This window comes from Diadema setosum, chromosome 19 (assembly GCF_964275005.1).
Source record: "Diadema setosum chromosome 19, eeDiaSeto1, whole genome shotgun sequence".
Taxonomy (NCBI): domain Eukaryota; kingdom Metazoa; phylum Echinodermata; class Echinoidea; order Diadematoida; family Diadematidae; genus Diadema; species Diadema setosum.
In genome coordinates, this window is record NC_092703.1 from 6,269,002 (window position 1) to 6,295,924 (window position 26,923).

General features: G+C 37.6%; 1 protein-coding gene across 1 annotated transcript in view; it reads left to right on the top strand.

The window, feature by feature from the left end:
• Window positions 1-23,195, top strand: part of LOC140242678 (translocation protein SEC63 homolog) — a 28,722-nt gene extending 5,527 nt beyond the window's left edge. The window contains exons 3-22 of the mRNA XM_072322437.1: window positions 762-876; window positions 2,141-2,256; window positions 2,819-2,880; window positions 3,810-3,868; window positions 4,728-4,778; window positions 5,473-5,581; window positions 6,425-6,519; window positions 7,256-7,394; window positions 7,871-7,969; window positions 9,319-9,461; window positions 10,081-10,133; window positions 11,180-11,274; window positions 11,847-11,929; window positions 14,225-14,308; window positions 15,469-15,684; window positions 18,033-18,100; window positions 19,248-19,392; window positions 20,140-20,238; window positions 22,134-22,235; window positions 22,885-23,195. Of these exons, the coding sequence (XP_072178538.1) occupies window positions 762-876; window positions 2,141-2,256; window positions 2,819-2,880; window positions 3,810-3,868; window positions 4,728-4,778; window positions 5,473-5,581; window positions 6,425-6,519; window positions 7,256-7,394; window positions 7,871-7,969; window positions 9,319-9,461; window positions 10,081-10,133; window positions 11,180-11,274; window positions 11,847-11,929; window positions 14,225-14,308; window positions 15,469-15,684; window positions 18,033-18,100; window positions 19,248-19,392; window positions 20,140-20,238; window positions 22,134-22,235; window positions 22,885-23,025 (2,074 nt within the window). The 3' untranslated portion in view covers window positions 23,026-23,195. The remainder of the gene's footprint in view (window positions 1-761; window positions 877-2,140; window positions 2,257-2,818; window positions 2,881-3,809; window positions 3,869-4,727; window positions 4,779-5,472; window positions 5,582-6,424; window positions 6,520-7,255; window positions 7,395-7,870; window positions 7,970-9,318; window positions 9,462-10,080; window positions 10,134-11,179; window positions 11,275-11,846; window positions 11,930-14,224; window positions 14,309-15,468; window positions 15,685-18,032; window positions 18,101-19,247; window positions 19,393-20,139; window positions 20,239-22,133; window positions 22,236-22,884) is intronic.
• Window positions 23,196-26,923: the final 3,728 nt, after the last annotated feature.

Here is a 26,923-nt window from a genome sequence, read left to right on the forward strand (position 1 = left end):
AAAGAAAGAAAGATACGGAAGAGAGAGGGATAGAGACTGTGTCTGTGTGTGTGAATGAAAAGTTATGAAGAAGTCAACAGGTTTACAAAATGTTCCCTTGCCAAACATGGAAGGAAGAAACATTAAACTCTTTGTATCTCATGCCCCACATTCCCAGCATGTAAAACATACTGAGATAACACTGTGAGATCCGTGTTCTGTTGTATAATTTCAGTAAACTGTGAATCTACAGTCGGCTTCAATTTAAATCATTAATGATTAAATCAGCTTAAGTCAGCTTGAAAGGAATAGCAGATGTTCTTTTTGTCTGATATTACTTTTTTTTTTAGAGTCAGCTTAAATTGGGTGAGAATTTACAAAAAATGTACACTGTAAATATGACATCCATGAAACATAGAAGCTTTAATAGCAGGATCTCTGCATTTCTGTCTTGGGTACAAGATGCTTTAAGTCGTTTTCATAGCCTAATTTGTCTGTATTTAAAATGGTTTGTGACATTTTTTGTTTGTGTGGTTTATGAAGTATTTTGTGATATTTGTTGCTTCCGGCCAAGGCTATCTTAATAGAAGAAGTAAAGACAATACAACCTGCAGTCATTAAAAAGAGAAAACAAAACAAAACCAGTAATTATCATCAAAATGTGTAGTTTCTGTAGGCAATTTTGAGATGTCTAGACACTATGCATTTTTATGTACACGTGTAATTCAATCAAGCAGTAATGTGACCTTGCTCTGTTGACTTTTTTTTTTGTTTTTTTCCAGATGGCTATTCTTAATTATCGCATGGGCAGTCTTTATTCTTTTGGCTTTGAGAGCATCGCAAGTGGAGAGGGACCACATTGAATATGATCCCTTCGAAATTTTGCAAGTGGACCGGGTAAGGGCTTAGAGAACTTTGTATTGCATGCTGCCTACACAGTGAACTTCCTGTCCTATCAAGGGCTTGTTAATATGTGGCAGAATCTTTGTCATAATTGTCTTGGTAAAATGTCAGTCGGTGATGGTGAATTCATCACAAAAGTTGCACTTTCTCTGGATGCTTAGACTCTTGTGAAATGGCACATCTGCAAGGCCCACTGAATTGACAAAAATGATAGTGTGAAACTATGACAAGAATTTCAAAATGAAGATGATATTGTAAGAAAAGCTATTGGATTTCTTGTACATACAGTGTAGTTCTTGGACCTTTTTCATGTAATTATTCATAAATTAGGAGAATGTAACAAAGAATGTTACCACTGTCTAGACTTTGTTCACCAGTTGGCACCTTTATTGCACACTGACTTTATATGCCAACTTGACACAGGTGATCTGAAACTACACATAACAGTTGCCCAAAGATATGAATGAGATAATTATCCTCCTGATATCCCCTTTGAACTATAAATGACTTTTCAGTGACCCTTGGACATACAGTATTCTACCTCAAAAATGTCTAACTCACATTAAAGTCAATATTTTCTTTTGTTTTGTTTTGTTTTGTGTTTTTGAATAAGACTATGATTGGGGTAGTGTGCAAATGAGGAATTGACCTTTTATCTAGAGCTACCCGATTACTTCCCATGGGGACACGTGAGGCTGAGATCAAGCACCGTATATCATTTTTTTTGGGGGGGGGGGATGGGGAATTGACCAAATGCTAATATAATACCTTGGTGCTTTGCAGCATTTGTACAAAATGAAAATACATACAATTATGAGCTCTGAATAGTGTACATGACTTATTTATGTGTAAAGGAGGAGTTTAAAGGTCGTGTTTACCTTTGGGAGGAGTGACTTCAAAAATGTTCAAGATATCACATTTGATGCATATGTGTAGGTCAGTTGTATCACAAAACATCCTACCATATAAAAATTTCACAACAAAATCCAAATTATATGGAGATATCACTATTTTTCTCAAGAAACCGGAACTGTGGACGGTTTAGTCAGGAAATATTTTTATTATATATGTAATTATTGTTCACATTTTGTATGTTTAACAACATTTAACATTGATTATACTGATTCAAATCGATTGTTTCTACCCCTAACTCACATTTTAGAACTATTTTGAAGCTTTAATGCTGGGTTTTTATTTCATCTGCAAATGGTAAATTATGCCTTTAATTTTCCTTGTGCCACCCTGATTACCTCTGCAGGGGGCGTCTGAAGCTGAGATCAAGAGGCAATACCGCAAGCTGAGCAAAATGTTCCATCCTGACAAGGAAGGCGGAGATGCAGATATGTTCATGAAGATCGCCAAAGCCCACGCTGCGTAAGTCTGTACTGATGTATCCCTACAACAGCTTTCTTTTCCTCAATATCTGTTTTGTCTTTATATTTATAGTCTTTAAACTGGGTACTACTACTCTCTATATCAGTATGTTTCATGAATATTGTAGGTGTGGTTGAATTACCATTTAGCAGTGGATGTGCTGCCCAAGCACTTTAATGCCAATGGCAGCCTCAAGCTGTTTAAAAGGCTTGCTCCATTGTCTTGGCCATCTAGCCTAGCCAAGAGCGAAGAAATTTTTGGCATAAATATTTCTGTTTTTGCAGTAAGTACTGATATTATCCCTTTTTCAGCAGAAAAATGAATGATTTCCCACCTTGGAGACAGTTTACAGTTCATTTGTGTTAGAGGGATGGAATTTTAGTATGGGTTTGATTTTGAAAATACCAGGAGATCTGCAAAATGTGTGAAATATACTGTGTAGACAGTAGTGGAAATTAGTCTGCTATGCTGATCGCATTAGGATAAGTGTACTATTTTATGATCTGTAAATTTGTGATGTATGTTTTTCCTTTGATATCCTTTTTATTTGTGTGTGTGTCAGCTTAACGGATGAAGAATCAAGGAAGAACTGGGAAGAATATGGAAGTCCAGATGGCAGACAAGGTTAGTCACCTTTGAAGACCAAAATTGGTCCATGTAACAAAATTATTATAGCTTCACAAATGAATTGACAGTCATTTCGGATCTATCGTTCACGGGCTTAGTCATTTTGTACTCAAACTTGAGTTTTTAGGTCACCCAGTCGACCAGCAGTGGGCTGTTTGACATGATGAGCTCGTGTGGCTCAGTGGTTAAGACCACAGACTCTCAATCGTGAGGTCCCTGGTTCAAGTCCCCTGGCAGCAGTGGTTGTGCCCCTAGGCAAGGCACTTTCTCCTCACTTCGTAGTCCTTTGGAGGAGACTTTATTAATAAGCCGTTTATCCCACAGTAGTTCATGAAAGCACTCAGCTTCCTTAATGGTCAAGTATGCAAATCCAAACAATATATGAATATATAGTAATAATAAAAATAAACACATAATCAATCTCTGTTGGCATTAACATAGCTTAGAGTTTCACAATGATACTGGGTTGTCTTTGATTTGGCTGTGTTTTTGAGAATGAACCCATTTCATTCTAGCCAATACAGCTTTATACAAAATACATCTTCTTCAGGAATGATTGAAGCATTTTATACATTCTTAGCTTGCCTCAATGGCTCTGGTATTCTGCTTTGTAGTAATATTCAGAGACAAATGAAAGTGGGTGGATATTGAGTGAAAGCTAATATATTCATGTGTTGTAGGAAATGGGTACCCATAGCAAAAACAAAGCAAAAACAACAAATAGTAATTCATGTAGATGCAAACCAGGTCAAATCCATACATGTCAAATGTAAGATTGTTTTCTCTTTATAGTGTAAATGCTGCCGTCGAAACCAACATAAATACCTTTTCTGATATGATAACCATTCTAAAGTTACTTCATGTCACGTCCCCCTTCCTCTCTGATCTACCATTTGTTATGTAATTCCCTTCTTTTTCTTTTATAGCAACAACATTTGGTATTGCTCTCCCTGCTTGGATCGTTGACCAAAATAATTCTGTATGGGTAAGCTTGCATCCAGTGGATTTTCCTTGCCTCCACAGTAGCAAATATGTTCATGTAGGCATTTGTGACATCGCATAGAACCTATATTGCCTTTTGAACGCATGCTCGAAAAGGCAAAATGTTGACACCCAAAAGTGATAATTCAGATGATAAAGAACAATAACAGCAAAAGAAAAAGAAAAAAAAAAGATGGAAATAAAAGTGCAATTTGAAGTGGTGAGTTTTATAACAGTATATCATGTGAGTCAGACAGTAAACAAAAAATAGACAAACTGAAAGAAAACTAACTTGCTCCACCCCATTCCCCTTCCCCCCCCCCCCAACAAAAAAAGGAAAACTATTTTTGTACAGTGGTAAATGTTCAAATGTGCTGCTCATTTTCAGTCTGAGAAGAGACTTTGAACCTTGTACATCTTTTCTTATCCGTACATTGCGGACTTAACTTTTTCTTTTTCTTTTTCTAGCTAATAATATCACATTTGTGTTGCTGTGGTGTCATTGGCATAAACTGCTTTAATTGATGTTTGTCCTGTCACTTAAATCTTTATGTAGTTGCTTTGATGATAACAGTTACCACCATTCATCTATTTCCCGGTGATAATTATGATAAAGTTGAAAGAAAAGAAGATAAAGATATGTCCTGTTTCTTAATTAAGCCCAAATGTATAATGTCAGTCTTAAATAAATATATATGAGGAGGATTTGCAAATGAAGATAGTCTGTTACAGAGAAAAGTTCGCCAAGTGAGACTGACTTAGGTAGATGTTCTTTCACAAAGTTCATGATCTTTGAGAAAGGGAATTGTAGGAGATAATGGTTTTCAGTATGTTTCAATTCATTCCCTCATGTTGTTTTACAGGTCTTGGCAGCATATGGCATTGCATTCATGGTGATTCTTCCTATAGCTGTGGTATGTATCAGAAAGGAAAGAATGACAAGGAATTACACTGCAGAGTTTACAGAGCTCCATACTCATATATTTCTACAATATTTAGTATGTATTTGCTGCACTTGAATTACAAAGTGTGATTTTGAAATGACTGGGTTTTTTGTTCCAGTATCTGATATAGCATTCTTGCATTTTGTACATGTATTTTTTAACCAAAATAGATCGGGTGCTTTCTGAATTTGTTCTTTACTGTTCAGTAGTTTTTATCTGCAGAGGTTGGCATCTCTACAATTCCTCAAACAAAGAGAAAAAAAAAAAGAGAGATGAACAGAGAAACTTCAAAAAATGAATTGTTAATGCACTGCCTTCTTCTTTCTAACAAGAAAAACGCATTCCCTGCTAGAAATTGAACATGTGTATAGTGGCTTATTTCGTAACACTTAAAATATTCCCAGATAAATCAAAGTAGCACAAAAGCTGGATAGGTGTAAAAACTGATGTGACATGATATGAAATAAAGATGTTGCATTCACAGATTCCTTTTGTTCACATTAAATATTCTGACATAGTTATGCAAATATATTCATACTCCTGAGTTGTATTGAGAACACAAGAGTAACTCTTCTTTTGTTTCTTTGAATGCCCATAAGAAAAATTGATAGATAATTGGTATTTTACCTTTCATCAACCAACACTTTATCTTGTCCCCCCACAGGGTACATGGTGGTACAGGTCAATTCGCTACACGGCCGTGGAGATCCTGATAGACACCACTCAGCTTTTCATGCACTTTCTCAACAAGACGCCGTGCATGAACCTCAAGCGTGAGTTATCCCCTTTTGTCATTGCTTGCATGCTTGCCTCACTCTTCTGCCCGATTGAGGCATTGTTGGAAAGCTTGATATCATTAGCAGACTCTAGTGGATGTGTCTATGATGTTGAAGATTCTGTTATTAATGAGAAATAAAGTGTGTTAGTTTGTGTATGTATTGTGTTTATATTTGTGAGATTTTTTTAGTGAAGGAAGAGAGTGGTAGTTCAAAGATATGGGAACGATCCGTGCAATTTATATGAGTATTGATAATCTGAAATTTGTAGATCCAATCATAATTGACCAGTTTGCAGTTGACGACGGTTCAATAGGCCCTGAATTTTTCCCAAAGAAACAGAACAGTTGTAAAACTATATATCATGAATGTGCTTGTATGTTAGAGGACTCCCTTGAATAATAAAATATATTCTTTCACTGCAGTGTAAAGAAATTGTTGGGATTTTGTTGTCAAATCCAAGGCATTGGTTATTACAACTATGTGTCTTATTATGTAGTTTTTCCCTGATGACATTTATCTACTAATGTGAAAAATGTAACTCAGAACTTGCTTCTTCTGTCTCTCAGTCCTTACACATATAGCTTTGAACAAAGCAGTGGGTGACAAACCAACAACAGTATTGCATGAGTGTATATTCCATGTTGTGATAGCAGGACCTATAGATATGAGACACTCAAACTCTCTCGGTTGTCAGGTATTTTTAGCCAAAATTTTGGCTGTTTCCCCTGAAAAACACAAAAACAAAAAACAAACAAACAAATGTTACCTAAATTGATCTTTAGCTCTATGATGTGTTGTTCATTGTTTTGTGTGTGTGTTTTTCCTTCATGCTTTTAGGTGCCTTGATGATCCTGTCAGGATCGTTTGAGTTTGAGAAAAGTCACAACAGCGAGGTCGTCAACAGACCGAGTGACAATGAGGAGCTTCCTCCGGTGAGTATGAAGTGCTTCATTTGGAATCCTCTCCTTGCCCTCACTCTCTTCTCTGGCAGTTGTTTGCATCTATGGTGTTTCCAAGAATAAAATGAGAATAGAAAAAAAAATTAAACAATATTATGTATGCCATATATTTGGCAAACATGACTTAATATACATATAGCAATATTTCTGTTATTTTTCTTTCTCTTTTCAGAGGAAAAGTTAGTGATTTTCAACCTAAGCAATGATGTAGAGTGCATTTGTGCATCGGGGGAAATGTTGTTGTGAGTTGTTAATTTTTGGGAATGTAAGTCCACTCACGGAAAATAGAAACGCTGCAAAATATATAGCATTTACAGTCTTTGTTACAGCATGTGTGTATGTGAGACTTGTGGTCTTGCACATCTTACTTCTTTAGTTTGTCATAGAATGCATCATTCACGTTCCTTTATTAAACAGCATGAATGGCCAGAATTATCTTTTTATTCCAATGGCTGTACCCCTTTAAGCCGTTCCTTTCCATAATTAGATAAAGAGCAAAATAATGAATACTTATGCAAAGTTTATTTAATAAAAAAAACATGCAAATTGTGTGCCTTCACAGCAATGCCCCTCTCCCATAGAACATAAAGAAAACCAGCAATATTGTAGTAGTGCATACTTACATTTACTTATTGATATCTTGAATGATGAGCATACAGGTGTCCTCCGTAATAATGTAATGGTTTGTCCTTCATCCTTGTTCCTGTAGCTCGTACGGGAGTTTTCCAATGACATTGGTCTGAAAAACAAGGAGCGCCCTTTCTGCTATCCGTACAGCCTGAAGGTCAGAACACTCATCTATGCCCACTTGGCTCGGTCAGAACTACCACCAAAAACTCTACACCAAGGTGAGCTGTATAGAAACTTGGAGGAAAGAGATTTCTGATTCCACCTGGTTTGATGGAACTACGGTAGCTTAATACACACTTTTGTTTGTTTGTTTGTTTGTTTGTTCAGTCTTTTTCACCTCTTTTATTATTATTTTTTTTGGTTTCATGTTTACACTGTGAACAAGAATCATCCTAGATTATTCAGCAGAACTTTTCTGATAATTGCTCGGACCATGTTACAACACCTTCATGAAATTTGTCATGATGGTAGTAAGAGTTCTTCCTTATTTGCTCATTCTGTCACTCTCTGGCCTAATCTTTGATCTTTACTGGAGAATTGCAACAGCTATCTTCATGATCCGTTTATGAGCTTATCTATATAGAGAGAAACTTTGTTTTGATATGTTTTGCACCTTAAGGTTTTCTTTTTTGTAGCATTAGTATAGACACATGGGAGTTATTTATTTTGGTTCTTCGATATTTCGTTGTTCCAGATCGTCTCTTCATAGTCAAGAAATGTCCCCAGCTGATCCAAGAAATGGTCAACTCCGCGGCACAGCTGATTCTGTGGCACAAAATCAATCGAGGAAACCGTGAGTGGCCTTGATCTCCTATCACTTAGACTAGACTAGCTGTCATGTTTCACTGGGATGCCTAACAGCTGCTTGAATCGGAGAATTGACTGAGATCCAAATTCACCCTGTGTTTCGATGCTTGTACTCAGTGGTCGCCATGTCTTAGCATGATGCACAAGTGAAGATGAAGTGACCAAATTGCAAGCGGTTTCTGGAGAGGTTTGGAATAATCAACAGATGCTTGATGCATCATGTCATACACTGAAGAGAGTAACAATCCATTAACCCTAACTTACCTGGGCTATTTAGCGAGCTTGAATTCCTGGGGGGGGGGGCATTATGGCCCCCCTTCAGATCTCGGCCGTTGATCGCGCGATCGCCACAAAATTTTGCATGAACATAAAGCCGGATGTAATCTACAAGACTGTTCAGTTAAATTTTCAAAAAATTTGCATTTTCTGTTTTAAATCAATTAATTATGCAAATAAAAATAAATAAAAAAACTGATTTTCTTCTGTAATTGGCTTATAAAAGCATATGGAATGCTGATTTTTGGTGCAATTATATTCCTATTGACATTCCGAACATTTGTGCGTAAAAAAAAATTTCAGTATCAAAATTAATTTCTTATGTTTTTTATTGTTTTATCAATTCTTTATGTATTTCTCTGTTTTTTCGAACTTTTGTTTTTGTTGTTTTTTTCAGCAGAATTTGTCACACACATTTTTTGAAGCATAATTATACTAAAATAAATTGATTTCAGCCATTAAAATTAAAAATATGAATCTTTATATGAATTAATTGTAAAAACACAATTTGTATTGACTTTGTACACAAAATCATGTTTTTGAGCAATTTTGGGGTTGACGAAAGTTTTTTGAAGGGGCGTGGCTTCGGAACGGTATGCCTGGGCGCGACAAATTTGGTCTCAAAAGATGCGCGGGACTTGAAATTAAACAGTCAGCGAACGGCGCGGTCAAAAAGTTTTGCGCGCCGGAATGGTTGCGGAATTCATCGAGGGGCGGGGCCATTGTGCCCTGCCCCCCCCCCCCCCCCCCCCCCCCCCCCGGTAAGTTAGGGTTAAGACTTAGTGTTTACCTTAATAATTTGATCTTCTTTTTCAGCAGAAAGAAAAAAAAAATAGCCTACTACACAAATATCGTTTGTAAATACATAAACATTGCACATAACAGAAAACTGATTATAAACTATTTAAAGTGTGAGGCAGCCTATTCAGCTATGTTTATATGTTTATATATGTATACATTACACATTTGTGTATGTATACTTATTAGTCCCATACACTGCAATCTTTGTATAACATAGATGCTTTCTCCCCCCCCCCCCCCCCCCTCTTCTCCTGACAGCATCCAAAGAGCCTCGGCTGGAGACGATAGAGCACATCATGAAACTCAGTCCCATGATAGTGCAGGCCACGTGGGACAAGTCACCCCTCATGCAGCTTCCACACTTCACTGAGGAGACCCTCAGGCTATGCCAGTCCAAGAGGGTGAGTTTACTACCCACTCCGGCCACGTATTACAACCATGCATCTTTATGGGAGGGACTAACAAAGCTGCCAAGTCTCCCTTATCGTGCAGGATACTCCTTGAAAAACCAAAATACCAACTATGTGTTACTTGTGGCTCTATGTTCCCTTATTTTAAAGTGTTTTTATTTTTGTTGGTTTTTTGTTGGTTTTGGGTTTTTTTTGTTTTTGTTTTTTTGCTTATTTTGGGTTAGACTTAAGTTTTGCGGGATGATATTATCAGAATACTTGATAGAGCCCAACAAGGAGGGTTGGGGTTGTTCATCTGATGAATCTGACAGTTTGCTTGTCAGTATTTAGCTTTTTCATCTTCGTCTTATGTCTTTGTGTATTTAGATTTGTTTCAATTGATTTGAAGTTTTCACCCTAGGTTCTTAGATTCCATAGGTAATAGATATTCTTATCCCCATGATACGATATTTGTTTGTAACCTAAAATTTTAAAATTTGATTAATAATACTAATTATCTTGTTATTTTTTATGTAACATGGAAAATAATGCATTTACAATTTTATGACATTATATCATATGATTGTATAACATTTTGTGTTTGTTTGTTTGTTTGTTTGTTTACTTGCAGAGAAATGTCAAAAGTTTAGCTCAGTTTATCAAGCTAAAAGACAGTGACAAAAGGTAATGCACCTATATCAACATATCCATGGACTGATGTATGTACATGTATCACAATTGTTAGAAAGGGTTTTGAAAGAAGTTATGTTCTTGGAATGTGCTTCAGACAGTAGTAAGAATCTGTAGACTCAGTGAGCGGGCGCCATGCCAGAAATCGAATGATGTTTGAGTTGTTTCACAAATTCCAAAATTCATCATATTTTGGGTTCATTTTTTAAAGTCAAATGGTTATGAATAAATTATTCAAATCAATCAGATAATAACATAGGAGAACTTCGCTTCGGTTTTAATGCATGTGATTATATGTAGTAGTGGAAGTAATAGCCATTCCAATACAAGACTTCAGAAAGAGTAACTGTATTATTAGGGGCTATCAGCCCCTTTGCAATGTGTTTGATGTTTGGTTTTGATTGTAGGATGTTGTGGATGTAGCACAATGTCTGTTATATTCAGAGGTTTTAAACTTTGAAAGGATATATCCATCTTATACCCTCTTGTCCAAATTTAAAGGGATGGTACAGTATTGGTGGAGATGAGAATTGGGCTTTTAACTTTTTGCGAGATACCAAGAAAACACTCATGAAATAGTACAGAGCATACCATTCTAAGGGGAATTCAAAGTTTATTTGATGAAAATCGGGTTTGGAATGACTGAAACATCCAAAAACAAAGTAAAACAAAGCGATCGTAAAAAAGTGTGGGACCCACACCTAGAATCGCTCTGTTTGGAATATCTCAGCCATTTCAAAACCAATTTTCATCAAATAAATGTTGAATTCCTTATGGAATTACATGCTCTTTCATATTTCATAAGAGGTTTCTCAGTATCTCACCAAAAAAAGTTAAAAACCTGAAAATAGGTTTCAACCAAAACTATACGATCCCTTTAAAGCTAATGTTCCATGCACATGTAGGAACATTGTAGCAATTTCCTTTCTACTGACATATCGCTTGCAGGAATCGGTCTGTCTTGTCTTGCAATGAAACATTTCATTCTTCAAGTATTTTTTTTTTCCAAGAGTGATTATTTCAGTTTTTATCCATCCCAGGTACATCCTGAGACATCTAGATGAGAGACAGTACCAAGATGTCTTAAATGTTTGCGCCACCTTACCCCTTATGGATGCAGATATCAAGCTTGAAGGTTCGTCAGTGATATATTCAAACACTGAAGAATAGCACCCTAATCTGGAATACTGTATACGGCATATATTTAGTGAGTCTAAAATTTGTGAATTGGAGCTTCCCGACAATTTTACGAGTGGTTAAATTCGCGATCGTGGAGTGCTGCACTGAATGGAGAAATGTATACGTGTGCGTCACGTTCATATCGGGATCAGAGTCATTATTTTCGCAAATAACACCTGACTCGTGAAAATCGTGAAAATAAAAACCCTGCTAAATATTCGCCGTATACAGTATATGTGGCAGAAAGCTGTCATCCTAAACTAGGCCAGCTCTATATTTTTATTTGTGTTAGCCTTGACATCTCTTGGTCTCAAAGATGTTTTAATCATCCTGGTGCAGTATATCTCATTTAATTTGACATGGTTTATAAAAAGTAGATATTATGACACTGCTAGCTAGAAGACTGTTATCATAAAGCTAAGCAAAGAGAGAGAAAGGTAATTCACTCTTTATGCATACATGTACAGAATTTGCCAGTTGAGTTTCGCTCATTCTATCATGGACTCTGAATATTCTGTCACATTGCAGTCGTTGACGATGACGACAAGACCACCGTCACAGAGGGCGCCTTTGTCACAGCGACAGTCTACCTGAAGAGGGACACCTTCACGGTGAGAAATGTTTGGAATCAAGGAAGATTGCCATGAAGGTTTTGTAGTTACTATCGAGATTAGAATTCAGGACAGACTTGGGTCAGAGGAAGGAAGTATAATTGTATTTTCAATCTCTCCAATTGTGTATCTTGCACAGCATGATGTTGAAGTGCTAAGGCTGCATGTGGTGTGAGTTTGAAAGGACTTAATGATTACTGTAAAAGTGGATATTTTGGCGTGAGTAAATTTTTTGTGCTCAGCTGGATAAAACAAAGTTCAAGAATCAGGACACAGTAAATTTTTACGCTCAGCTGGGTTTTAGAAGATGGATGTCAAGTGTTTTTAATTCTGCGGAATTAGGACATAAATTACTGGAACATATGGCATGCAAATATATATTTGCATCCTTTTATTTTCGTGTTAGCTCCGAAATGCGCGAAAAATGTCCACTGTTACAGTAGTAGATATTCATGGGACTGACAGCTTTTGAGTCCCCTCGGAAGGTCTGGGCAATGAGGATTCAGTACCTTCCCTAAAGACGCAACCGCTTGTGGACTGCAACCAGGGACCTCAAGATCTAGTGTCCCATGTTCTTATCCACTGACCCCTACACATTCTCAAATGCCTCCTGAGTAAAATACCTATGTGCAAACAAGATGTTGGTTGTGTGTGTTTTTCAGGTGTCAATCATTCTGCTATTGATAAGCTGCAATGTAGGCAGCTCATTTCGTCTACTAAGACTATTGGCAGTGGATGTCGCAGTGTAGAAAGAAAAAAAATTTAACGATGAAAAGATCCCTGCACAGATGCCTCTGCTGAGCATCGAGACTTCATGCTTTACAATAGTAAACTCTAACCTCATAACTTTGGATTGGGAGAATTAACATTAAATGATGATGATGTTGATGGTGATGATGATGATGATGATGGTGATGATGGCAATGATGGTGATGATGGTGATGATGGTGATGATGGTGATGATGGTGATGATGATGATGATGATGATGATTTTGTTTGTTTGTTTGTTTGTTTGTTTGTTTGTTTGTTTGTTTGTTCATTTTCCATCTGAGAAGATGGCTGGATAGCCCATATTCAGCTACGTTAAGCTGGTCTTCCATGGGGTCTAGTTTGATGTGAGGTGGGACCACTTCACCGGGTTAAACACCCTGCTCTTTACGATGAATGAATGAAGCAGGATCTTTTACGTGCATGAGTTGTTACTCTCTCATACACGGGACCTCCATTTTATGTCCTATCCGAGGGACAGAGTGCTTTGCCTCTTGCTAGAGGGGACGGTATGCTTACACACGACATTGCTCAGTCCAGACTCGGGTTCGAACCTGGGCCGCATGATCGTGAGGCAGACACACTACTGACTGAGCCAACTCACCTCACCGCCTCTGATGATGATGATGATGAAGATGGTCATAATCATGATAATGAGATGTCACTTTCAAAAAAAACAAAAAACTGTAGCCTTGCAATATGAATTTTAACCCTAACTAGGCCGGGCTATTTAGGTAGATGATACGGCGGGGGGGCCTCCCAGGCCCCCCCTCCAGATCTCGGCCGTCGACTGCGCGATCGCGACGAAAATTGGCACACACATTGCCTATGATGTAGTCTAAAGTACCATGAAGTTAATTTTTTTTTAATTATCATTTATGCTAAGTTATGCTAATTTATGCATAATGATGCATGAAATCAGACAATTTGGTATAAATCACTAAATAAAGCTCAAAACAGGCACATTTTTTGTGTAAATATTCCCTTAGTGTCCTTAGTAAATGTAAGAGAAAAAGAATTGTGCAATCAGAAAAAAATTTGTTAAGTATTCTATTGTTTTTTAATTTCTTATGTATTTCTCTGTTTTTTCGACTTTATGTTTTTCATTGTTTTTTCGATGAAATTTGTCCGTGACATTGTTCCGAACAAGAAAATATGTTATTCATTGATTTTACTCAATAAAACCCCAAAATAATCATGCTTTTATGAAATTTTTTGAGCAATTTTTGGTCTGACATGCATGTACATATTTATGCGCAACTTCGGAACCGCCCACCGGGGCATCGCAAATTTGGTGTCAAAAGATGCGGGAGACTCAAAAGAAAAAAGTCATGAAACGTTGCAGCGATAGCTTTTCGCGATAGCGATACATTGCGCGAAACGTCGAGGGGGGGGGGGGCCTCAGAGGCCCCCCCGGCCTAGTTAGGGTTAAGTTGGCATGTACAATTTCTTTAGATCCCCATATGTCACAAAAAACCACAGAATTGCCAAGATCATGATGGAAATGGCATAATTCTTCTTCCACAGATATCATCAGATGGTGATCTGAACAGTAGTGGAATGGTCATTGAGGCCAAGGATGATCTGGAGGAATTAAAATCAGAGGAAAAGGTGAGTCCACACTTCAGTTCTTAGAGCACTGTCAATGAAGTGTTTAATGGTCATTTCCAATGAAGTTTTTGGGTAATGGATTAACCCTTCAAGTAAAGGAACCATATTTGATGTATTTTCTATGATTTTTGTGTAATGAGCATATAGTATGTAGTATTTGTGTAATTAGTATATATTGCTAGCATTTCATGATATAGAATAAAAATTTCTCTTCGTCAATGGAGTCCACTTTTGGTCAAATGTCATTGTTTATGTTGATTTACAGAAGTTTCAAATACCTCTAAATCGTCAAATTTCTAAGAAGTTCATAAAAAGTTAGCCAGACATTTGGGAAGATCAATGTTAACGCTTCTGTTTATACTTGGCAAAATGTTTGTATTTTGTTTTCTGATTTTGAGCAGATTTGATGACTTTAGAAATTCTGTCTATTCTTTCTGTAATGTAAGATACACAGTTAAATTCAAAGTTGACAAATGAATGAGGACAAGAGGATTAATTCTACAGCAGAATTCCTGGAAAGTTTGATTGGTCAGTCGACTTTTGTGCATGTAAATGCCAATTGGCATTTAAAAAAAAAGAAAAAAAGTGTGTTCTCATGGTGGGACCTCCAGGTATTTAGCGGCGGCTGGAGTAAGAGCAAATCAACAATCGGCATATTTTTCAGATGACATTATCTACTTGTCCTCCATAATTGGCTTTGAAATTCCATGAAACTGTCAAATACGTTCCATCTTACCATTTCTTATACCAACAAGAAATGTTGATAGATTACGTGAAAGAATGGTAGAACGTGGATTCTTAACGCCCTGTCATCTGTATCGCCAGATAGATTCATGCATTGTGTGAGGGTATCTGGGGCGGGTCCAGGAATTCTGTAAAGGGGGGGGGGGGGGGGCATGACTAATATTTCTGGTGCCACTTCCGGGTTCATTTCATATTTTTCTTTTTATTTCTTTTGTTTTTTACGAAAAATAAAGGGGGGCAATGAAACAATGCTTCCCAAAGTGTAGACGAAGCAGTCTTGTCACTTAGATCTACGCAGGTACATTCTTTGTTAGAATACGAGTTCCATAAATTGCTATGTTGGACAAGCTGATGCATTATGTCGCTTTGAATCAAGTGAAGAATTTCTGATTCATGTAATCACTCTTTTGTGTCAGGATTCACCGGCAGCGAGCAAAAACAAGCATAAAGCATGGGAGAAACAACAAAAAAAGAAGAAAGGCAAAGGCGGCGGCAACCCGGGCAACAAACCCAAGCCCAAGAAACAACAACAGCAGCAACAGAAAAAGGCAGCGACCAAAGTAGCCACTCTCACTGCAAACAGCACGTCCCATGGAGATGGTGCCAGCAACGACCCAATGGAAGTGGTGCCGGTAAAGATCTTTTATGCATCATGTGATGAATATTCAATTTTGATGGGGTGAAATTAGGGGCATGAATTCAACAATTGCTTTCAATTGCCTACTCAATTGCCTTTTCAGTTGTCGGTGATGCCCAGAAAAGAATATTAATTTGCCTTTGTGCTCTTTGTATATTGTATATTTGATTATTTGGATTATTTATATATCTTCTAAGCCATAAAACTCAAGTCTTAGATCATAATATTGCAGCATCTTACAAATGTTAGTATGGCATATTTACAAATGATAAGTTTGTCACTTTTTATGCCTCCGCCACAAAGTGTCGCCGGAGGCATTATGTTTTCGGGTTGTCCGTCCTTCTGTCCGTCCGTCCTTCCATCTGTCTGTAATCAATTTTGTGGACAGCATAACTAAACAAGCGTTTCAGGTATCCTAATGAAACTTGGCAGGTATATGTATGAGGGGGTGAAAATTTCACTTTTTTTCTCCATATCTCGGAAATGGTTCAAGGTATCTTCATGGAACATAGTACATATGCATGTACTGACTGGCATTGATTATCTAGGGAATTTTGGGGGTCATGAGGTCAAAGATCAGGGGGTCAAAGGTCAAGGTCAACTCACTAAATCTCACTTTTCCATTATATTTATGCAGTGCAAACAGGATTTTTCTTGAAACTTAATGAATGCATGTATTACCCAATAGAGATTCTCTAGGAAGTTTTTGGCCAAAAAGGTCAAAAGGTCAAAGGTCAAATGAAAGTGCTTAATTTCACTTCTTCCTCCATATCTTGGAAGTGGCTCAAGGTATCATTATGAAACTATATGCATGTTCTGCCTGACAGTCATTCTCTGAAGAATTTTAAGGTCATAGGGTTGAAGGCCAGGTAAAAATGTGATTTACGATTTAATACAGAAATTACACTTTTTCTGTATACCTTTAAAAGTACTCAATGCATAGACTTATAAAAGGGTCAAAATTCAAGTATTAGTCCTCAAATCCCCAAATACAATATAGTTCAAGGAAAATGAACACTCAACACATTATAACATGTCATTTCAATATTGTGCCAGCTACACCTTGTAGATGAATTTGTCATCACACATTGTCAATACTTACTATAGACCTATTTGGAGAATCATTCACTGTGGCGGAGGCATAACAGTCGCCATAGCAACATTCCTAGTTCCTACATAGAACCTGTGTAAATTTTTCCATGATCACCTTGGTTGTGTTTAAAAACGGTAGGCCCTACTTGCTCACAACTTTCAGATCAAGCGCAAGAACTTCTGTGCTTGCAGTGAGCCAACAATTCTGTCCTTTATTGACCTCAGTTTATTGGGTTTTTTTATCATATGTCTAGTAGATATTTTGTGATGTACTTTGTACCGTGTAATCATGCCAATGTCCGTAGCGTAACCCATCCCATAAGATTGTCCAAGAAAGATGAAACTGTAAGGGCAGAGAGAATTCTCGGTATCACCAATACCTAGGTGCTGAGTGCAGAGCAGCATTTTAGATGCATTATGGGATAGCTCAGGCGACAATGCACTAGGGTCACGTTTCGTCTTTATACGGGAGTATTTTTTGTTGTTGTTGTTGTTGAAGATTTCTTCTCTTTCCATCATGTCACTAGTTTATTGAAGCCCTGTATTAGTGTGCCACGACTGTAGTGACCACAAATCAGTAAAATTATGAAATTTTAAAGGGACTGTACAGTACTGGTTGAGATAAGGGATTCGTGTTTTGAACATTTCTAAGTGAGATAATGAGAAACCTCTTATGAAATTTGAAAGAGCATGTGATTTTAAGAAGGATTCAATGTTTATTTGATGAAAGTTGGTTTTGAAATTGCTGAGATATCCAAAAAAGTGATAATAATAAAAAGCGACAGGCCACAACTTTATTAGGATCTCTTTGTTTCACCTTGTTTTGGGATGTCTCATACATTTCTAAACCGATTTTCATCAAATAAACTTTTGATACTCTTTAGAATTGCATGCTCTTTGACATCTCATAGAGTGGTTTCTGAATATCTCGCAAAACATTAAAAGCTAAATCCTCACCTCGACCAGAACTGCATACCAGGTACACCCTTTAAACTCTTTTTAGTTGAATTCTAATCGAAGAAAAATGCAGCAATGAAAGAAAAGCAGACAAAAATTGTGTTGAATTGCATATGAACTAAGACATGTTCTGCAAGACAACCGGAAGTGACAATGGCACCGAGGAATCCCACAGTGCATTTGTGACAGTGCTTTTTAGCATGCGCAGAAGTTTTCCGCGCATTTGGTGATACCGAAAATTGTTTGTACTTTTTGTGATTTTCCAAAAATTTATTCCTTGTGTCTGATGGGCAGGTTGACCAAGATGCAGCCCAAATGAGTGGGGATGACAGTGTTGAGGAAGGCAGCCAGCATTCGGGAAGGTCAGTCTAGGCTATCAACAGACTTCTTGCCATCATTACCGTCACGAACTTTGAGCATAATCAAATCTGTTATGTGCAATAAATTGTAACTATCATCATCTATACCACCACCATCATCTCCATCATCATTTTTACTGCTATCATCAGCTCATTGATTTATTTAGAATATTAAAGCCTCATTCTCACCCAATGCATTGTTGTTTTCACACTACTGTTGTAACTTATACCATCAGTAAAATTTCAAGCTAAGAACTGGCGATTTCGCATCAACATCATCATCATCATCATCATCCTCATCCTCATCACTGTCATCACTGTCATCACCGTCATCACCGTCATCACCGTCATTACCATCATCACCATCATCATCATCATCATCATCATCACAATCATCGTCACAATCATCATCATCCTTTACTTTTGTATTTGCCATCTGTTGTCATCATCTTCATTGCTATTATCATTTAGCTATCTCTATATCCACTGCCACCATCATTATCGTCATCTTTGACTGCAGCAAAGAATAGGGTGTATCTGATGCACTTATGTATTTCCTTGACACCAAGTTTGTTAGCCATTTGTCAAGGCCCTCTTGCTGTATGACGGCTATAATGAGCGATCAAAGTGAGCGTGACAGTACGAGTGCCTTTCGAGATCTGCTTTACACATTATTTACGACACATGAACCCTACTGAATAGTCATACTACTGGGCTCCAGTCAACCAATGGAATGGCGCGCTCCCCACATCCTCCGTCTTGGCGTCATCTGGCCTGTTTGCATGCATCACTGACCACCTGTGGAGGTCTGTGGCATGCATTCGCCGTATGCAAATCAGGCTCAGGCAGACAGACACACAGGTTGGTGAACTTTTGCTCCCCAATTTCGGGAGCAATAGATGGCAATTCAGAGGGCTAACATAAGGATGCAAATCAGATCTCGAAAGGCCCTCGCACTGTCCAACTTGGATGAGCTTGTTTCATTTGCCCTCATTCACCCACCACCATACTGCGAGAGGGCCTTAGCGAAAGGCTACAAGTTTATAGGATCATGCCAATATAATCTTGGCATGATCTTGGTACTCTTTCTCATTCTGCAACTTGGTACTATTGTCACATCTGTTGTCCATCGTTCTTGTTGCCATGGCAGCAGTGACGAGGATCCCCTGGTGGACGAAGGAGGAGAGGACGAGGAGGAGTGGGAGGAGCTGCAGTCCGGTCTGACCCGGAAGGAGAAAGTGCTCGAAGGTATCAGCAAAGAATCGCACGAGGTTCACTCTCCCTACTTCCCAGAGGTAAACACAAAGATGCTACAAACAACAGACAAACAAAATCTTGACAGTGATTTGCTGATTGACAGCACTACTATTGAAGGTGTTTTATTTTTGAACTCATAGGCTAATTTTAAGCAAAACATTAATTTCCCGAAGTATCTCATCAAGTCCCAGAGAGCGTATTTTTGTGGTTTGTTCTGCATCATTTCATTATCATTTTCTTTTGTAATTTATTGTTTGTATTTCAAAAAGGTAGAGTTATAAATTCCCTATCATCTCAGCCCTTTTTGTTATCTCTTCTGAGATAGTAATGTGTGAATCAAATATTTTGATGATACTTCCAGTTGGCTCAAATACGTCCTTATTACTTCTGTGGTGATCTTAAAGGTATTGTTTTAATACCATCAGGAGCAGTGATTTAAGAATATTCGAGATACCACATTTGATGCATATGTTTAGGTCAGTTGTATCACAAAGCATCCAACCATGTAACAATTTTGCAATGTAACCTAAAATATAAGGGGATATCATTATTTTTCTCAGTAAACCAAAACTTTAGATGGTTTAATCTAGAAACCTTTTTATTATAACTATTGTTCACATTTTGTGTTTTAACAATACTTAATATTAATTATTCTGATTCAGATTTTTACATTTGTTATTCCTATCCGTAACTCAGATTTATGAACATCTAAAGCTGGGTTTTTGTTTCATGTGCATATGATATGTTATACCTTTTAATTATTTTTTTATTTCTGTTCGATGCAGGTGAAACACGAGTGGTGGTGGGTATACCTCTCAGACAGGAGGTCGCACAAACTAGTAACAGCTCCAACCATGGTCTACGATCTTAAAGGAGAGAAGGAGGTAAGTGCGAAAGATTCCTCAGTGGCTTGGGACCTTCTACAACCAAAGCTTTTTTTTCTTTTCTTCTGTTTTGTTTTGTATGTTTTTTTAATGATTGCACTGCAGTTTAATTAATCAGGGTTGCCAGTTTTCAGGCAAAAGCCTGAATTCAGGCCCTGGTTGTGTCAAAGTTCAGACTCTTCTGTGTACAAAGTAGCATCATTTAAATGTATTTCAGATGCTCTCTTTCATTCTAACTGGCATCCTTAAATTATACTGACATTAACATCATGTATATATGATGAAAAAAAAAAGTTTTTACTGTGGTAAATTAATTGTGTGAAAAGAGTATATTTCACATCAGACCACTTGAAATTGAATTCAGGGTAGGTTAGAATGCATGCAGCAATATCTGATTGGTCCTTTCTGTGACATATGTATGTGTTTCCATGTATGCCATTCCAATGGCATGTTAACCCTATTCTAACTGGGCTATTTGAGACCAAGTTTTTACTGAGGGGGGGTCAATTTGACCCCCCCTTCAGATCTCGGCCGCCGATCGTGCGATTGCCGCGAAATTTTGCCTGAAGATAGAGCTGGATGTCAACTACAAGATAACATGGTCATACAATAGAGAAATATTGCCTTTCTATTTTTGATAAATCAATTATGCAAATTTGTGCATGAAATCATATTTTCACCTATAACTCCATTAAAAAGACTGGAGGATTGCTAAATTTTTGTGTCAGAATTCCTCAAGACACATCAAACAATTTTCTTGTAAAAAATTAGCACAATCGAAATCAATTTCTTTTGTTTTTTATTGTTTGTTAATTTCTTATGTATTTTAATGTTTTTTCGACCTTTTGTTTTCTATTGATTTTTGTCAATTTTTTTTTTGGGCACTTTTTCAGGGTTATCTACACTAGAATTGATTAATTTCAAAGGTTAAAAGTTGAAATAATCTAATTTATATCAATTTAACCAAAAAACACAATTTGCATTGGATTTGCACACGATATCATGACTTTGAACTGTTTTTTGGTTGACATGCATATGCAAAACAACAAAACGGTGTACCCGGACATCGCAAATTTGGTCTCAAAATATGGGGGAGACTTCAATGAAAAAAGTCGTGAAACGACGCGGTAAAATCTTTGCGCGTTGCGAAATCGTGGCGCGAAACGTCGAGGGGGGGTCAATTTGACCCCCCCAGTTAGAATAGGGTTAAAGGGTGTGTACAGTTCTGGTCGAGGTGAGGATTTAGCTTTTAACGTTTTGCAAGATATTCAGAAACCACTCTATGAGATGTCAAAGAGCATGCAGTTCTAAGGGGTATCAAAAGTTTATTCGATGAAAATCGCTTTTGAAATGGCTGAGATATCCAAAAACAAGGTCAAACAAAGAGATCCTAATAAAGTTGTGGCATGTCGCCTTTTATTATTAGCACTTTTTTTTTTATATCTCAGCCATTGGAAAACAAATTTTCATCAAGTAAACATTGATTCCTTCTTAAAATTACATGCTCTTTCATATTTCATAAGAGGCTTTTCATTATCTCACTTAGGAATGTTCAAAACATGAATCCCCACCTCAACCAGTACTGTACAGTCCCTTTAAGGAATGTGCAGGTGGATTTCTCAAATCACTGACATATTCCAAAGTTGATGTGGTGAAATAGATAAAGTATAATAGATGTTTATTTGTTGGTCTGTGTCAGTGTGTATATCTTTGTTTTCTATTATGTGACAGTGCAACTTTCCCTTGCAGGCAGACTCCAATGCATAATAGATAGGCCTATAGGAAAAGGCACTATGAGTAGATAAATACCAGTTTGGGGCACACCTCCCCAGGCTCACTGTATTAAAGGAGCAGTCACGTTTCATTCTTCTCTCTTTCTGCTCCATGGGAACCAGGTCCAGCTACAGTTCAGAGCCCCAGCCAAGGGCAGCTATCACTTCTCCCTCTGTGTCAGATCAGATTCCTACCTGGACCTCGACCTCATCAAGACCATTAAGGTGAGATTATTTATTCCCTTCTGTCCTTTGTAAGGTATATACGTCTTCTCTATACTCGTAAATTATACACTTGTTCTGGGGTTCATTAAAAATTGGCTATGAACATCATCTATGAATGTCTTGATTTAAAGTTATAATCTGGAAAAATTTCTCTTTCCATTTTATGAGAGATGTATTATGAATAGTCAACGAATAAGTTGCTGTTTTGGCAGTATTTAAAGAAGAATTTGAAAGTGTCACAGTGACATATAAAGTATATCCCCCAGCTGATATTCTAAGTAATTTGAAAGAAAAGTGAATTATTGAGCAGAGCTGCAAAGACATAGTTGTAGGTATCCAAAGGTGCTACATGAAACATGTATTCTTATTCTATTGTTTTATTGCTTTGATTTGACAAGAAATGAGCATGACTTGAATTGAACTGAATTGAATTGAATTGAATTGAATTGAATTGAATTGAATTGAATTGAATTGAATTGAACTGAACTGGATTGGATTGAATTGAATTGAACTGAAATGAATTGAATTGAATTGAATTGAATTAAATTGAACTGATTTGAATTGAAATGAATTGAACTGAATTGAATTGAATTGAATTGAACTGAAATGAATTGAATTGACAACTTGGTGGCACTTTTTTCTAAATCAGGTCGACGTGAAGGAAGCCAAGAAGATCGAAGAGAACCACCCGCAGTGGGACATCTCCGACGACGACAAGGAGGATGAGGCGGAGGACAGTGCCGTGTCAGACTACACCACAGACGATGAAGAGAGTGATGACGAAGAGTAGACGCAGCTTTGGTTCTTCCCTCATCATTTTTCTGCTTGTGGCAAAACGAGGAGAGAGAAAAAAAAATGCCCAAAATGAAGACACAAGTCCATGAGTGTCACCAAGAGCTTATAGCTGTGGCAGTGATATGCTGAAAAGCTAATTTGTCTATCATACATCAGATTTATGAAACAGAAAAGTTGGGACACTGTGAAGAAAAAAAAAAAGTGGAAGTAAATTTTGGTATTTCACAATTTGCTCTTTTTATATTGTGGAACTGGAGGAGAGGAGAACTTTCAGTGAAGAGAATGGACAGTAGAAAACGACAAAACTAAAAGATTGTTGGGTGGCGTTCTGCTCGAGAACTTTATTTTTGTAAAGAAACCTCCTAGAAAGCAGTGCAGGCTGAATGCTCTGACCTGAAGTTTTGAGAGACCATTTTTAGAAGTAATTGGACAATTGATTTTTCCCACACTATTTGATACACTGAATGCATAATAACAGAAATGGCCAGTTTGTATTGAAACTCTAGATTACAATAGTAATGTTAATGAGTCAAGAAGAAGATATTTTTCGTGATTGAGGCAGCACTTGCTGGCATCTCAATTTTTCTATAACTTCCTTGGGTGATATGCCCAATGTGAGAATATGATGGCTGTAGTTTCTAAGTGGTTCAAAGCCATTGGACAGAACGGTACCACTGTCCAGTGGTTTGACTGTGCAACTAATGAGAGGAATCTGATCCTCAGATCAGGCCATTGCTAAGCAACCAATGTCCTCCAGCCGGCCATCTACATGCACTGTGCCTCAGTGTACCCAAATGGGTCTGTAGATATCTCTAAAGATATGGAAATCACATGCAGAAATGTCATGAATAAACATGAGATCAGGGAAGTAGGCGGGGCCAGTAGGAGGAGGAAGCACACACACATCATGATCAATCTCCGGAGGTCATAGTGCGAGTTTCAAACATTGGATCCATATCCTCTGGTATGGTGTGAGGTTTTAATGAAGCAAAAGTCTCCGATATGACTCCCAAGGCAGAGGCAACAGGTCACCTCACTCAGATTGTGGTAACTGTTTCGTAAATCCTGCTGCCCCTTGCCTTGGGAAGATAAGAATGCACACCATCAAGTGATCGAGGGAAGATAACATTGTCCCTTAACCTGCAATGGATTTGTGTGCGTGAGGAAATGATGGAATGTTTAGGTCGTTTTTTGTTGTTTGTTTGTTTTTTTCACCTAGAAAGTGCAAAAAGCTGGAGAGGAAAGAAAGAAAAAATAAAGCTGTGATTCGTTCATGAGCCCGTTGAGGACGAGTCCCGAATATACTCGGGCAGGTGTCTATGGGAAATGTGTGTTGTGGCAAAATCAGGCCGTCCTCAACGGGTCAAAGGTTCATGATAGGATATATCACCACCATTACTTCTCCATACTGCCAGTGAGAATAATGCCAATTTTATTGATTGTCAGCAGTGACATAGGGGGAATAACCACTGTTCTAGACATTAACACACATAGAAATCATGCTTTCTTCTCTTTGAAATAGATAACTATTGATATTGTCATAGACAATGACTGATTAAAAAGAAAAGGGGAGATTTCTTAGCACATTGCATGCTCGTACATCTCTAGATATGTTCAATATAATTGTTTCAGAATTAGGATTTCAACATTTTCTAGTTGGCAATGAACTGGTAGTGACATTTGGTACATAATGCTCAACTGACGATGAAACATTTTCATATTCCATGTGTATGCTTTGAAATTATCGGCACTCATTCTGCAACATGTCTTCACTGTTTTTGTGAAGAAATTAGCTCTTTGTTTGCCCGAGACTGTAACTCAGTGAATCAGTTGATTGATAAAGTCTTCACTTAGCAGTGTGTAACAGCAGATATAGGCATGAGAAATTTAGTTTAGAATATGACATTGTTGCAAACAACAATGGATTTTAACATGGAATTCCACTTAAATGGTATATTTTTGTGGAAATGGGAATGGCTTTTATAAAGTTTGCCTCTGAAGTCATTACACCGAGAGATATTTATTCCTCTTGCTGAGTTTTTACATTTTCATAGCCCTCCCATTTTGTCCCATAAATTTGTTGAATACATCGTCTCGTCATTTCACTATGACATAAAGGTCAATCTGTGACCTCTAGAAAAGCTGTATGCCAAATGACTGACTGTACGTCAGCATGTATTGCCGTAATTTACATTTGTGATATGTTGCTTGTTGAACAGCTGAGCACACTGCTAAGTCTCACAATCATCAGTGACTGTCGGACGGTATGCAACACTATCGTATAGCCTGAAAATTACACCCATTTCACATTGGATAGATTATTCAGACTAAGAAAGCGTTACAAGAAAGGAGAGTTGTAATTGATTGCAAATATCAGTAGTGTATTTTGCATTGGGTGAATCAGACATATCCTGCAATCAATTGCAACTTTCTGCTGCAAGAGGCAAGCTAGCAGTCAATTGCAAATTTGCAATTAATTGCAAGAGTAAAGATTGATTACAGATTTTATGCAATGCCTCTTGAGGAGGAAAAGGGGCTTGTGAGGCTAATTTCAGTTTTGAATCTTTTTTTTTTTTTCAGATATATTACTTTTGAGCAAGTCACTCATTTTACTGGTAGACATTTGTTACAGTAGAGGAGTGTGCATAATAGCATGCACCAATAGAAAATTTTTGATCGTGAAATCACCTTTATTACAGTTAGTAGTGGATACGTAGCCTAAAGCCCGTCTGCAGATACCAAATGTAGGGGTATATTGCATTTTAGTTATTCAAGTGAAGGAATATTTGTCTATTCCCATATTGAGATGTTGCTGTTGGGATGCAAGGCATACAACATACACTGTAGTCATGTGTATTGCACCTTGATTTGCATCGAATACAGTTAAACCTGTCTGTGGCGGCCACCCAAGGGAGATGAAGAAAGTTGCCATTATATACAAGGCCTTTAACATGGCCTTTCTATTCATGGGTGGGGGGTATTCTTAGTGGCTGTATATGGCAGGAGACTTTATAGACAGGTGGCCACTAAGGCAGGTTTGACTATTTTGCTTTCCTTGCTTTTTGAAAAGATTTTAAAGGCAATATAGCATCTCATCTCTCTTCATTTCGGTGTTTACTTATTGAAAATGTAAGTTCTGCATGCGATGGTTGATCATATGTTATCATTTTTCCTTTAAGTGTATGTTCAGTGAATTGTATTTATTTGATTGTGGTTGATTGTCTAAATAGTTTATCTTATTATGATTTTAGCCTCATTCAAGTATTGTCAAATTTGAACTTTACAGTATTTTTTGTCTACCAAAGTAGCAATTATGGAAAAAAAAAAAAAAAAAAACAGTACCTGGTATATGTCATGCAGAAATGAAGTCATACCCTGTTTATAGTGGTCTCTTGTAAGGATAATGGAAAGAGTGACCATTGTAGGCAGGTTGGCTCTGTAGAAAGCTGATATTATGCTGGAAGCATACACTTTCCTGAATTTTTGTGGCCTCTATGGATGCGTTCAAGCACTCTTCTGAACGTTCCGTACCGTACCCATACCAGAGGAGCGCTTGGAACACTCCCAAAGTGTACTGTATCATACCGTACCATGCCAATAGTGGACTACTTTCTAATGTGCTCCAAAAGCATACTGTACTGTGCCACAGAGCGCTTGAATGCAAAGTGGTTCAAAAGTGTTTCGTACCAGAAATTGGCACGAAAAGAATGTGTGTAACACACAGTATGTCATTATGCTAGAAGTCGACTCTATTTGTTCGGGACACCTGTAGCACAGGCGTGCCAGGTGCATGACCCTATTGCGACTAAACATATGACCCACCCGAGTCACTGCCCAAAAAAACTTGTGAGATACACTTTTTCTACAGAGCGCTAACCACTCTGGCACAGTAC